Raw genomic sequence first — 14,310 nt, 5'->3', positions numbered from 1 at the left:
TCCTAATGACTTGTATGTTTTAGGTCTCCGTCTGTTTTCCTACATGCAACAACATCGCAGTCAAGGTTAGGCTCCGACATGCAGACCAATTCATCACCGATCAAACTAACCTGGAAGATAAAATACGATTCCCCAACTATCCGTATGTCGCGAGGTTTATACGAGGCTTCATGCAGCGTCTATAGGAGCAGTCTGCGTGGTATTTGAATGGTATGGGATGGATCCACTGAGCAGGACACAATGGGGTTCTAGATGACTGATGGAGTGTGATGTCCTACTGTGAGGATGTGATTTAAAGTTACTTTATTGAATGTAGTGATGAATGGAAATCAGCCAATGTAGTAAGTGGTTTGCACAGTCTGAGCAAAGTACCTATAAGTGTATTATTTAAAGCAATCACAGAAATACCTAAAATGTAAATAAATCTTTCCATATCTATATGCACGTCTTACAGCCATACTTCCATACAGACCAGAGAAGCACGTCCACACACACTCTGAGCAGTATCATGTGTATGCGTGGGTTCTGTATCTCAGCGTGCCATCCATCATGTGGTAAAGCCGCAGTAGGCAGTATACAGTGTGTTTGGCCTCAGCTCCTCATTCAGCCCTCATTAGCCATCAATCACCTCCTCTCTACTGGCTGCCTGCATGGGAAGAGACCTCCTGACTTCACACCCAAGCAAGATGTTCACTTTGGCACTTAAACACCCCCCCCCCCCCCCCCCCCCCCCCCCCCTCCTCCTACTTGCTTGGTCCATGAAGTCAATGTCAAATATTGAGAGGTCAGTCGCTGTGAGGATGCAGTGCTGGGTATTGGTGATGTGATGGTCTGCCAGTTCTCTAAGTTAAATAGCTTGTTTGTCCTGAACAGTTTGATGAGAATTTAGGAATGTCAAAAGGAGACCTTACAGCCCGCTATCAGCACCACAGAAGGGCAGCTTGATCTGTTTTTAAATGATTTAAAAGCTGATTTCCTTGATGAAATCTATGTATTACCATTTTACTTCTTACGGGTGCAGGATTGCTTCGTATAGAGGATTCTCTGATGCTATAAAACAGGAAGTTTCCATTGAAAATGTTAGAAGTTATAAAAGCATGGGTGGTACTGCTTTCAACATGATCATAGTTTCCTGGCTTTTTTTCCCCTCCAAATTGAACAAGCATGTATGTCTGTGACTGCGTATACTTCAATGTGCGTTTCCATTTGTGTGAAACAACTGTGGCTGTTTCAACTAGAACAACTGCATGACGGATTATAGGATGCTGCCGTTGCTTCGGGTGAGATTGAAGGAGGGAGGGAGTGTAAAGAAAAGGAGAATGTTTTTTTTGTCCCCTGTTGAATCCTCTCGGTGAGTTTTCACTATTCCCCTGAGGCATAACGAAGCGTAGTGTATTTTTCTCTCCACTCACCTGCTGGGCAGTGTATGGAGGCCATTACTTGACATTGATAGCTGCATTGGATTTTGTCCTTGGCCTGTATATGCCACAGCTGAGTATACCGTGCTGCTGAGGAGACTTCATTTAAGGTTAGGTCGTTCCTCGCACAGCAAGCTGTGTGTTTTAGCGGTGTAATTGCAAGTTTGAGTCTGACTTTCGTCTGTTATTGCACGGCCCTCGTCCCATTCTGTCGGACTAACCAACTACCCCTAATGCAACTCTGACGCGTGACCTTCCTCAAAGTGGTTTAGTGGGTCACAATTCCCTATATACAAGTGTTTTGTCATACAATTTCACAGAGTCATAAATCATTTTGAACTTTGATATTTGCGGGGCACTTTTAAACAAATGCCACTGATAAAAAGAAAACATTTTGGCCTCATATCCTTTACCACTGACTTCCTCGCGCTTCCCCTCATTCTCTCCGTTTCGCTCTCAGTCTGGTTCATCCACTCCTATCGCTTCCTCCAGCTCTCCTCATCCATCTCTGCCTCCCTGTCTCTTTTGCTATTTTCTTTTCTTTCCCTCTCTACTGTTACCTATGTGTATCTGAGAGAGAGAGAGAGAGAGAGAGACAGATAGACAGAGAGACAGAGAGACGGAGAGAGGCCTGACACATGGGCCCAGTTCCTTAATAATGTCATTCGGTGTGAACGCTATTAGCAGATTACCCTTGGCCCAGGGCAGCCTAACCATGTGCAGGAACTAGATAACCTTGTGTTCGGTAATTTAATATCAACACTTCCCCTCTTTTCTTACCACGCTTTACAACACACAAATACCCTGCTTGTCCCCTCCGGTCCTATTTCCTGAGTGAGAGAGAGAGAGAGAGAGAGTGAGCGAGAGAGAGAGAGAGAGGATTACAAGATAGTGACTTCTTGAAGATGCCTTTCCTCCGCTGAGAAGTGTGGCAAATCGTCCCTTGTCCATGGGTGTGAGAAAATACATAAACAGGCTTATAGTGAAAATTCCATCTGATTTAATGCAGGGAATTTAGCTCAGCGCAACATCAAAGGAGCCGCCCATCTTTTTAAAGGCTCTAGATGGGGTACTGTCATTTTCCCCCTCCTTCTAGTTCTCCTCCTCGGGGCTATCATAGCCCCAACATTTACCACTTATCAGGCCAATATGAAAAGCACAGAGGAAACTTCTTGTCACACAGTTTGATTTTGTAAGAGTGGGTGAGAGAGGCAGGAGCAGACTGGAAGCGGGAGAGAGAGAGAGAGAGAGAGAGAGAGCGAGAGAGATCTACCAGTCAAAGGAATCAAATCCCACGCTTTATCCCCCCACAAGCTGAATCACAATCCTGCATTAGCTGCTATATCACACTTTGTCCTGCTGCTGCTCTTTTTCCCGTCGCCCGTGAGCCAAACCGGGAGCGCGAGGGCCAGCCGGCACGGTCCTATCACTCACCGGCACTCTCTCATGCTGGCGTTACCACGCCTTTATCTCATCTCCTGCAGCCCGGCACGGCCGGCCGCCTCTCGGTCCTCCAGGCTACTTTACTAATAACCTATTCCTTATCAGTCACCGTGCACCTCTGCCTGTGATCAAAGAGCCAATTAATGGAGCGGGGAAAGGTGAAGCATTCAAATAATGGAGACAGCTGTTTTTCTCTGTTTGAGAAAATCCATTTTGTATTGTTATCGGCTCCGAGCAGCTCCCCGCGACCGGCGCTTAATTCAAGTCACTGTCTGCTTCTGCCTGGCTTGATAAGAGAGAGTGAGAGAAGACAGGGGGGGGGGGGGGGAGATGAGCGGGAGAAGAAAAGAGTCCTGGTCACAATGAACTTTATGTGGAAGAATGTGGCAGGAATATCACAGCAGTCCAACTCATCCCTGAGCTTTATCAACTCCAAAGTGTTCAACACAGAGATAAAAAAAGGGGGGGGGGGGATAAAAAGGCAGAGCTTCCAGAGCTCACAGGCTGCTTCGTGACTTCACTGTCATTCGTTTTGGAAGAGCGCAGCTGATTCATGCTCTTTGAGGTCCAGCACAGTCTTGTCACGCAAAAGACCCGAGTTAGTTAAGAGGTTAATCGTACTGGTGACAGAGCAGCATTATAAACAGCTCTATCAAAGGCTCCTATCTTAACAGCTTTGTTATAATGAGTATCACTCGGCTTAATTTGAACAGTTCCTTAAAGCCCTGTCACTATGCTTAAGGCGGAGGGTAAGATTGTTGCACTGGTTGTATAATCAAGTCTTTCAAGTGTCTAAGATGCAACTGGAAAAAGGGACACGCCTCTCTTGTATTAGTAAGTATAGTCATATACCTCCAGAAAACACATCATGAAAAGAGTATAACTACTCAAAAGGTCACACATAGGCTCTAGCTGGCTGTTATGATTTAGTCTTTCAAAGAACCTGAGCTCAGCAAGCGTCAACACTTAGACTGCCATGCACCCTCAGAATCAAGCATTTAGTTTCCCCTCGCTACCTGTACTCATTTGTCAATTTTGACGGCTGATCTTTGTTCTCTCAAGAGATGATATTTTCGGACTAATACACAGAACTTAAAATTGGCAATTAAATCATTTACAGCGAGTCAGAGAGGATCATTAAAGTTTGAAGACATCCTGACATGTGACACTGTCTTATCGCATATTCAATTACTGTACCTGAGATTAGTTCACATCAACTTCCAAGTCAACAAGGAAAATCCAATTTTTCTGACAGCCCCATTAAATCCAACTGGTCACTGATGATTCAGAAATGCTGAAAATGCATTTGCATATTCCTAATTTGCTTAAAATGCAAAAACAATGCCGCCTCACAGTTAAAGTCCAATGTTTACGGTAAATAAACCCACATTTCATGGATATAGTACGATGCTGTCAGTGCACAGTATTTTTATTCTCAATCTACACTTATCTGCAATCACACAACAATCTTGTTTGATGACTTGAACTCTAAAATCGTAGAAGTCTTTTCTTCAACGCTGCCTTCCATCCCACATTACGTCAAGAAAGCATTACAACTGGCTTATGTATTCATGAAAAGGAAATAGAGACACATCAGATACTCATTTAAAATGATTTCCCTCTTTTTACATACATTTGCCAATATTACTTACATTTTCCAAACTAGACCATATCTCCCAGATACATTATGGTGCATCACTGTAATGTCTTTGTGGTTTTCGGTTCAAACTATATCGCAAGTACTGTGAGCAATGAAAGAGAAACAGGCAGCCAGTCACAGGACATTAAGAAGTCATGGGAAAGAGAGAGAAGAAGTACATTTCAAAACCACAATTCATCTGTTTAAAAGCTATTCAGTAAAGTCGGGATGTCTTCGGAATCAACTTTGTGAAGGCTGAACTTGTAAGTAGAAATTCAGCACAATTCATACAAAGTATAGTTCCCATTTTTTTAATGCTACTTTAGGTTTGAGTGGTGTAAAATCATAATTCCAACCATTAAAATAAAACATCAGGTGTGTAGATTCAAAACTTTGTCTGTGTCTCTAGAGCTGAAGGATAAACAAACCACTGGAAAATGATAGGAAATACTGCAATAGTAGAGCCCCTTAATAAAGACCAAGGTCCAAGGTCAGGAATCAGGAAAAATAGCCGGCAGTGTGGAAAAATGAAGAAGCTGTGTATGTACTTAGCAGGGTTTCAGCTATATACAGCCTTAATGTCGATCAACAGATTTTCCGCTACTTATTCTCCTCAAACAGATCGACAGGCATGAGTCCGATACAGTGGACCGGTACGTCACATTTAGACCTGTTCATATGCTACCGATCTCAAATTTCACCTGGCATGTGTGTGCACAGCAGCAACTTATTCACCTTATAATCCCACCCCTTACCAGTGCTTTTAGCTAAAAACATATACAGCCTACAACCAGGGATGGAAAGAGTACTGTAGAGTATTTCACTCAAGTAAAAGTACCGTTACAGAAATTCTGCTCAACTGATTGTTTAAATATCTACTTCAATAAAAGTGAGTTACTAACTATTAACTAATTTACATTAAAGAACATCTTTAGGCTATAAAATGTATTGCATTAAATGTCACTGTACATATTAGTGGAACAACACCAGCAACCTGAGCCCATTTAGACAGCATGGTAAATGGTAAATGTACAAAGGGTGGTTGTTGACATTGTCATCGGAGTTCAGTGAGTTGTTGTTGTTGTACTCACCTGTCTGAACGTCATCCCGTGAGTCCCGTGAGAGTCGCGAAGTCCTCCACAGTCTGCACCAGATTAAACTTCATGAGTCACAGCATGTAACGAGTCCTCTCAGCCTGGCTGCCCCAACGCTCAAATTCAACAAGTTATGAGCCGAATGACGCGCTGCAGTCACACCGGGGATTGTCGCCACAGACAGGAGAAAGTCCTCTCACTGTGAAGGTTGACGCTCCTCAGTGAAGCAAAAGTCACCGTTGAGAATCCACCGTGAGCATATCAGCATATCGGCTGTCCTATAGCCACACCGTGCACCTGTACACGTAACATCGTGGGTGTGCTTGATTTGAGTCACACTGGCGTGTTTACCAGGTAGAGTATTTAATCTGTGATTAAGTAAAATGGATGCAACTTTACCGAGGTACAATAATACAAACCATAGCGCATAAGGACGAAATCCTTAATTTGATTTTTGCTAGTGTGCATTTGATGTACTTCTCACGCGCTAGCCCCGGCCCAGGTGAGACCGCACCTCTCGCGCTGACGCTCGGCCATGTATTTCTTCCGGATCGTCAGCTGAGCGCAGACAGTGCTCTCCTCCGGATTTATCTCCTTTCTTTTGTCCCTTTCTCACAAAGTTTATCAACACTTTTTCATGTTATTTTTCTTTTTAACTCTGTAGGGGAAGCGATTTCAAATGCAGTTGAGTACAATACTTCAGGTTAAGGTAGGCTATTAAGTAAATGTAAAATTAATTCATTTTTTTGTAAAAAAAAAGAAAAGAAAAAGGCCTAGTGTATAACTAGAAACAAGAGTATAGTAGCCTAATTCGTTACTTCCACCCTGAGGGGACTCCTCTAGTTGCAAAAACAAGTCTGATCGTATGGAAGTTTATGAGAAAATGACCCTCTCACAGATTACATCAGTAAACATTGGGAACATGAGTTTCTGGATCTCAATAGCTTTCAAGTCTTCTTCAATACAGCATGATGTTCATTTAGTTAATTAAGGTCCCATTTAAAGTAAAATAGACGATAAAGCAGGGTATAGGGAACTTGTGAACTGAACTTCAACTGTAATCAGTGGAGTGTCCCTTTAATTTGTGAAATGCTGGTGTTTGTCTGGATGGTGTTGTGCTAACCTTGGATACTGCTGATGTAATGAAAAAACTCAAGTCTAAGTCTCAGAGGCAGGTATTAACATATTTATTACACCGTTAAGAGAACAACAATACCAGAATTATACTGCAAAGTTTCACAGACTGACAGACCATAGTTTACAGCCCAAAAAAAGAATTTAAAAAAGAAATAAAAAAAACAAACAAGAAACCACAGTTCTGACATAGTAGACTGGAAAGCTCTCTAAGGACACTGACTCTAGGCGATGGAGAAACCGCCCAGTGTCAGCCTACCACTAACCTGTGGTTTTCATGTCTCAAATAAGTATTGCACAACAACTTCAAATCATTTGAGCTTTTTTTTCACAATAAATCTTCTCAAGAGAACCCATCCCACCCCCCCAAAAATAAAAATAAAACTCCCACCCTTTAAGTTCAACTCACACCCCCAGATTAATGCTACGGCCTTCACTGTTCACTGTCGGCCCCACACATTTCCTAAATGCTTCTTGATAAGTAGGAAATGCATATAATATTTCCTCCCATTGTGAAAAACAGGCATGTCTAAATTTTAGCCTTATTTTTTTCATTTTAGTTTTTTGCAAGCGTTTGCCTTTTGTAAATCCCCTCTTTTGAATTTTACCCCCCCCCCGCTGACAAGTCGACAAGTGCTTTAGCATGTCTTCACAACAGAGAAAAGGAGAAAAAGGTGGAGGGGGAAACAGGAGAGAAAAAAGAGCGAGAGACAAACAACATTTCTTATCTGTGACCCTACAGCTTGTATCATCGAAATAGGAATCGACAACCTTTCTTTAAAATCAGCACAATTTTTAAATTCTGTTCAAACAAATCACTCTTGATGTACTCTAAAAACGCCACAGGCATAAAGGAACGTAACAAAAGTTTTTTTTCATTTTTTTTTCTCTCATTTCTATTCATTTATGTTTCATTTATTTATGAGGTCTGCATTGTTACCAAGTAGTGATATGGTTTTGCAGCTGTATGAGCTTCGACTTTGGGTTTTTTATTTTCCTGTTCTCTTGTGCCCATTTGGTTTAGACTAGACCAGTATCAGCGCCGCGACTGATGCTCTTATCGTGCTGTAAGAGGTAGAGTGAGACTTGTTTGCTACCGAGGAATTTGTAGCAAAACACACATAGAGGAGGGAAGAAAGAAAAAAATAGAGCTTCTCAAAGAATTATTGAGCAATAATTTTAGTCTTCGTTTTTTTCCATTTCTTTTTTTTTTCAAACCCAGGTTTTGCCCTGATAGTGATGAACACACACATTATTTGTTGTATACTTTCAAATACACTAGTGTTAAAACAGCTTGGCTGTTTCTTCACAGCTTCTGAGGAGTCTTGAGTAGGGTGTCAGACACCTTTTTGGATTGTTTAACCCTTTAGAGTCGATAATGCAGGTGTGTATTTTTTTTTTAGACAAGAAGGGAGGGATGAGGAAGTACAGAGGGAGCAAACAGCCCAGAACCTTTGTGGGCCTCCACTTGTTTCTTGAGGTCAGAATTTGTAACGCGCTTCTGTGTAGCACCAGGGTGTTTGGGGTGAAGAGCCTTTGTGTGCGTCAGGATAAGTGCTCTCTCACTGCGAATGAGAGGTCTGTTTGATTTACATTGAAGGTTTACAACAAAGCTGTGACTGATTATCTATCCCAACAGCAAAAAAAATGACATACTCTGATATAAATAAATACAAAACAAACGGCATTGGTGTGAATGCCCAGTCTCACATTCACCGCCTTTAACAATAAAGAACTGTACTGCTTAAAGCTGAAATGGGCACTTAATCTCACATTTGTGTTAGGAGAAAATGCACAAACAAGATCAAAAAATATCTCAAGACTTTTCTTCAAAAATGGTCACAGAAGTCACCAGTGTTCATTAGTTATTATTGCTCCAGTTGAAATGTAACACTGCTGTGAAAATGTCCGTTTAATTCACACCTTCTCATTTCACAATGTAAGATGAGTGCCGTTGGTTTCCAGAAAGGATTAATTAAAATAAATGACTTTTATGATATTGAAGTTGGTTTTGTTCCATGAATGTGTGAACAAAACGTGAAGAAATAAATAACCCAAATATATGTGTGAACAAACCTCTTTTGAAAATCGTTTAAATCAGGATTTTGGTCCTTGGTGTCAGTCTTTGGCTGTTTTTTTGTTTGTTTATCTTTTGTGTTAATACTGTGTTACCTGGTGCTTTGCAGTGTTAAAGCTGTCAATCGGAGTCTACACCTCTGCATTTGGAAAGTTAGTTTGTTAGAATATTTTTTGTCAGTTTTTTTTACTTTTTTTGGTTGTTTTTCATTTTTTTTCTAAAAAATAACAAATATTTAACAAACGTTCAGTAATGTGCATGCACTGTCTGTAACTATTTCCAAAAAAAAAACGTTATGGCCGCTTTTGTTAACATGTTGAGAAGGAGAAAGAAAGTGGGTTTGGTGATTTTACATTTTTCCAACAAGCCCCATCCCAAAAAATGTGAAAACAGATAATGCTATCACTACATACAAAATGGTTGATGAGTTATGGCTCTATAGCGACAACACAAGTATGCTAAAAAATAAGCATGCCGAAATAACCTCTGTGACAGTGCAAATACATTTATGTATGTCCCTTGTACAAAACATTTAGGTTAGCATTCCGCACAACATGCTAGTTCTCAGAAAAGATCTGGGTCGGACTCAAGTAGCAGCTCTGAGATATAGCTTGTGTCTTTTCTTGAGGACGAAGGGAAGTAAAACTTAAAGAACTACGAGGGATCTACCACTTACACACAGAATAGAAAAGCAGCTTGGAAAAAAAAGACAACACTTCTTTTTTATCTCTTTTTGCTAGAGAGAGCGAGAGTTATGAAGGATTTAGAGTTGTGACTGGTTGAAGTACTATGTATTGTCACAATTGTCCAACACATATACAATAAATAACCATTGGTGACACCACAGGACAGAAGTCTTAAACACCATGACATCTACAGAAAAAGAATAAGAAAACATGAAGAAAGATGAAAATGTTTGTAAGAGTTGAGACAGGAGGGGAGTGTCTGGAGTGCAGAATGAGCTTCCTACCAAGTTCTCCACACTGTAGGTTTCCAGCTCTGAGGGGCCCGGTGGATTGCTGCTGTGGTGGTTTGACAGTCTCACCGGTGGGACGATGACTTCACTTCCTGTTTGAGAGCTTCTGTGACCCACCAAGCATGCACGTGCGAATTGTAGTCAGTACATCCTCCACATGTGCAGTGGGCAAAGTTTTGTATCTTGTCCAAGAATTCTTCCTTTTATGTCCTTCAGGGAGACGGATTTGTATTTCCCAGCCCACTGACCTGGATATTATTACAAGTGAGAGGGAAATAACATTGGTTGAACAGCTGGCTCTGCTTGCAATCTGCTGCACATCTGCCCGTTTCATGGCTGTCTGTGGGCCAGAGATTCAGTCCGTCCCTCTCCTCTCTCCAGGCAGCAAACTTGTTCATCCATCCTTCCGTTGGTTCGTCTTTCAGGGTGTCTAATATCCTTCTTTACAAAGAGTGTTGACGACTTCACTCATTCTGCTAGCTAGTTATGTTCCCTTGGTATGCTGTTTGGTAAAATGAGGTTGATTAGTCTCATGTCCCAGGTACAGGAAGGAAATAAGCATTAATTCATGGATGGAAAATAAAAACATTTAAATAAGGGGAGGTCAGATATACTTGTCTTGAGTTCACGGGTATCTCTTCTTGGTCTCTTAATATTTACAGGAAAAAATAAGATAAACTACAATGACAACAACATTAACAACGACAGGCACGACGACAAACGGACAACAAGAATAGCAAGTGTAACGATAAAAGGATGTCAATATTTAAATTCATTCATTCAAAACAAAGAATATCTTTGTGTTTCTTTAAAGTCATGGCAAGTCAATATGACCTGATTATGGACCTCCTCCTCCTCCTTCTATGACTACGCTGCAAGACAGACAGAAGCATTGTCATCTCTTTCTGTTAGCCACGTTAGCTTAGTATCTTTGCAAGGCAATGTAGACAGTCATGCTGTTTGTGGGGTTGAGGGCTGTCTGTTAAGCCCCGGGGGCCTTTGCCTTCATCCTTCGTGTGAGTCTCTTAGCGCGGTGTGCCATCCAGGGCAGAGGAGGACGGGGTGCTGGGGGTGGAGGAGCGAGGGGTAGCAGCAGGCGGGGTAGCAGCCGGACTCCCGGTCCCACTGCTCGGGGTGCAGGCGGAGGAGCTGATGGGAGCAGGGGTCTCTGACCCCGGCACGCCTCCCTGCTGCTGGCTGGCCTGCTGCTGCTGCTGGGCCTGGAGGGTCTGACCACAGACATGGTGGTGCTTCTCCCAATCCTTATGCTGGCAGAAGGAGCCGCAGTAGCGCGCCGTGTTGCAACCGCTGCACGTCTCACTGGCTTTGCGGCCACAGTTCCAGCAGCTCTGACAGACAGAAAGACACACAGTTACCTAACACGAAAATAATACAGCAGAAGAATTTACAATCCAGACATTTGGCCAGTTGAGCTGATGAATTTCTGATTATTGATAAAACTGTAAGTAGGACCCCTTGTTTGTTTTATCCTATGCATAACACACTATCATGTGTTAGTGATATCAAAATGCCTCAAACAGAGAACTAGCAACAGATATCAGTGCAACAGTCTGCACATTAACAGAAGTTGTCTCTCCTTTTACAACACTTAAGCTTAAAACAAACCACAGACAGATGAAAAACCCATCTCTAATAACACTTATGGCCTCTTATAAGTCCTAGAAACCGCGGGGAGAGCATGTCAGGGAGGCTGAATATCCACAGGAAACAGGAGAACAAGGTTACAAACAGCTTCTGAGAGTTTACCTCTGGGGCGCTTCTCTCTCATAAACATCACTCCTGCAATTAATGACAGATGTGGGCCATATTTCCCTCTCACTTAACTGATTAAATGCCAAGGTCTCTGATGGTGATTAGCAAATGAAAGCTCCTTCCCTTATTTCCTCTCAGCTGAATTGGTAACACCTCTCTAAACATGCTAGCTACTCTGTCGGAAACAAATAGAGGAAGGAGGAAAGCGAGGGTAATAGATGCTGGATTGACCTTGTTTTGCGTTGCTTTCCTTTGGCTTCCATTAATACAACAAAAAAAATACAACAGAAACGTCTTTGTAAGTGAAGATCCTATCATTTGTATCATTTGGGAGTTACTAGAACAGCTGGCATCTAAAGTGTAGTCAAAGTGACAACAAAGAACTACCATAGCTACCAAACAAGAGGATGGCGATGACAGTTTTCATGATGTCTTTGAAAGATTGAGGGTACACCTTCTGATGTCTCGAAGTGCTTGTGTATATTCCTACCTCGCTGGAGTCTTCTTGTTGGTTGATTACGGAAAGCGCATCCTCGGCAGCCTGTCGCTTTGCCTCTGCTACCGTACGCTCCATCTTGGCCCGCTCGGTGCTGATCATCTCGTGAGCCTTACGCTCGGCCTCTGAGACGGCCTTCTGCAACTCTGACACAGCCTGTCGCTTCACCTCATTCACAGCCTCCTCTGGAAAGAGTGTGGACACAGAGGAAGTCAAGCCTCCCGTACCTGTAATGTAGTGGGCATTGTATCATCCTGTTGTTGGAAGTTTATTTTCAATGAGCACACTGATGTTTTTAGTCTCGTCTAGGATACAACAGTTACTATTTCTGAATATAAACATTTAATAACAGTTTTCTGAAACAATTGAAAAGTTTCATTCGACAGAAGTGGTACCTAAGATTGTGCCTTCTGAAAGCAGTTTCATGTGCTAAATCTGTAACACATCTGGAGGACAGAAACCATAACCATAAAACTAATGCTTTCACTCACTTTTATGTTCGGACAAAATCTGAGAAAAGACACGCGTTGAAGTTAAATGATGAGAATTAACTCACATAGAAAACCTTTTTAGTTTTTGTTATTCCAAGATCATCTGCAGGTAGTACCCCCTGGGATACACCAAATTTAACCAGACATCAATTTTTAAACGTGGTAAATATACGATAGTGGGTGCATTAAAATATGAAAACGTGATCGCTTTCGTTTAATCATTAAGGCATTTAGGAAGTAACGGTGAATGTGGCATGTTTAATCAGTTACAAGAGGTTCTCCAATGGGTCAATGATGATGTTTTTTTTAAAATTTAAAATGTTAAAAGGATCATATTTGACAATGAGCAAACCAAAACTATATTTTTTCTTATAATATCCCCGAGATAACAGCATGGGCCAATTAATCCCAGGTAATCAGTCAGAAAACATACTTTTGAGATGGAGCAATGTGTTATTTTATTCTTGTTTTGTGTAATGAATAACCTTGCTGCGCGGGTGTTAAGCAGTGGAATTCCAACCGAACGTCAAAGCAAAAGGAGGGCTTTTTTGTTTGCTCCCATCAAGCCTGTAACTTGACTAATTGTGTATGCAAATCAGGCAATTTATATTTAAATTATGCATTTCTATTGTGATCCCAGAGGCCCATGTGGTGAGGGAAGTGGGAAGCCGGTAGGACACCGTGCAAGGTGCTTGAATATTTATCACCAACTGTAAACATTTTGCCCATTTCAAACAGATGTATTCACCGCCGTACTCCATTGTGTTAAAAATCCTATTTTGCAGTCCTCCCTAGGTCACATTTAAATCAGTCTCTCCTCAGCCAGAATATATGCGACTGAAGTGAAAAGGAAATACGGAGAAGAATGCAGAGAATGAAAAATAGCAGGCACCATTTATCCCACAGACAAAAGATAAATACAGCTTTATGTCTGACAAATATGCTTCACTTTACTTAATTCCCTTTGTTGACGTTACACTTGTATTACAAATGTAAAATCTGTATTCAATATCAGACAGAATGTGTGCTTTTCTAAAGACAGACATTTTCTTTCCATCGTAATCGAGCTACATTTTCAAACCAGGGTGGCTTTGTCTTTAACCTACTGTGCTGCCTGAAGTCATGGAAATTGCCCTGGTGCGGTGTGATATATGCCTTGTGCATGGAATTGTGATTACACACCAAATGCCTTAGATGGAAGATCGATCAAAGCTGGTGAGGGGAGGAGAGGACTGGAGAGCAGGCAGAGTCCCAATGGTGATACTCAATTCAATTTAAATGCATATTACTTGTTCTGAGTATCTCACACATCATGCTCGGTCAAGCAAGGGGACAATTTCTTTTCTCCAAGGGGTTTAAGAAGCAGATATACTGTATCACTGACGGTGAATACAAAGTGGATTCCTCGAGCAGTGAGCCCTCAACGGAAAATTCTTTCACTTTTTCAGGACAGCGATAATGGTGATTGCAGCTGTGCTCATGAGTTTAAAGAATGCTGTTTGTGTACACTAAACATGTAATGGCTGCTAATGAAAGCTGTAAAAGCAACAAATTAGTTTCAATACTTGATCTTAACTGGCTCTACAAATTTCCCTTTACAATTTGACAACACTTTTGTTAAATAGAATAGCTGCGATGCCTATCGCTAAGGAGATTACAGAGGTGCCAAACGCAAGAAGATACAAGTCTTGCTAAGTAGTTTTTTTTTTTTAACAGCAGAACCACCAGACCAGCAGCTACTTATCTCCCGTATTTGACTGGTGTAATAA

General features: G+C 41.6%; 1 protein-coding gene across 1 annotated transcript in view; it reads right to left on the bottom strand.

The window, feature by feature from the left end:
* Positions 1 to 6,108: 6,108 nt before the first annotated feature.
* Positions 6,109 to 14,310, bottom strand: part of runx1t1 (RUNX1 partner transcriptional co-repressor 1) — a 59,292-nt gene continuing 51,090 nt past the window's right edge. Inside the window, exons 10-11 of the mRNA XM_076106333.1 lie at positions 12,045 to 12,277; positions 6,109 to 11,130 (exon numbers count right to left, since the gene is read on the bottom strand). Coding sequence (XP_075962448.1) covers positions 10,807 to 11,130; positions 12,045 to 12,277 — 557 coding nt within the window. The 3' untranslated portion in view covers positions 6,109 to 10,806. The remainder of the gene's footprint in view (positions 11,131 to 12,044; positions 12,278 to 14,310) is intronic.

The sequence above is a fragment of the Anarhichas minor genome, unplaced genomic scaffold, assembly GCF_050575085.1.
Source record: "Anarhichas minor isolate MPS153535 unplaced genomic scaffold, ASM5057508v1 ptg000033l, whole genome shotgun sequence".
Taxonomy (NCBI): Eukaryota; Metazoa; Chordata; class Actinopteri; order Perciformes; family Anarhichadidae; genus Anarhichas; species Anarhichas minor.
The sequence above is the reverse complement of the archived record's forward strand: the minus strand, read 5'-3'. Positions and strand labels throughout refer to the sequence as shown.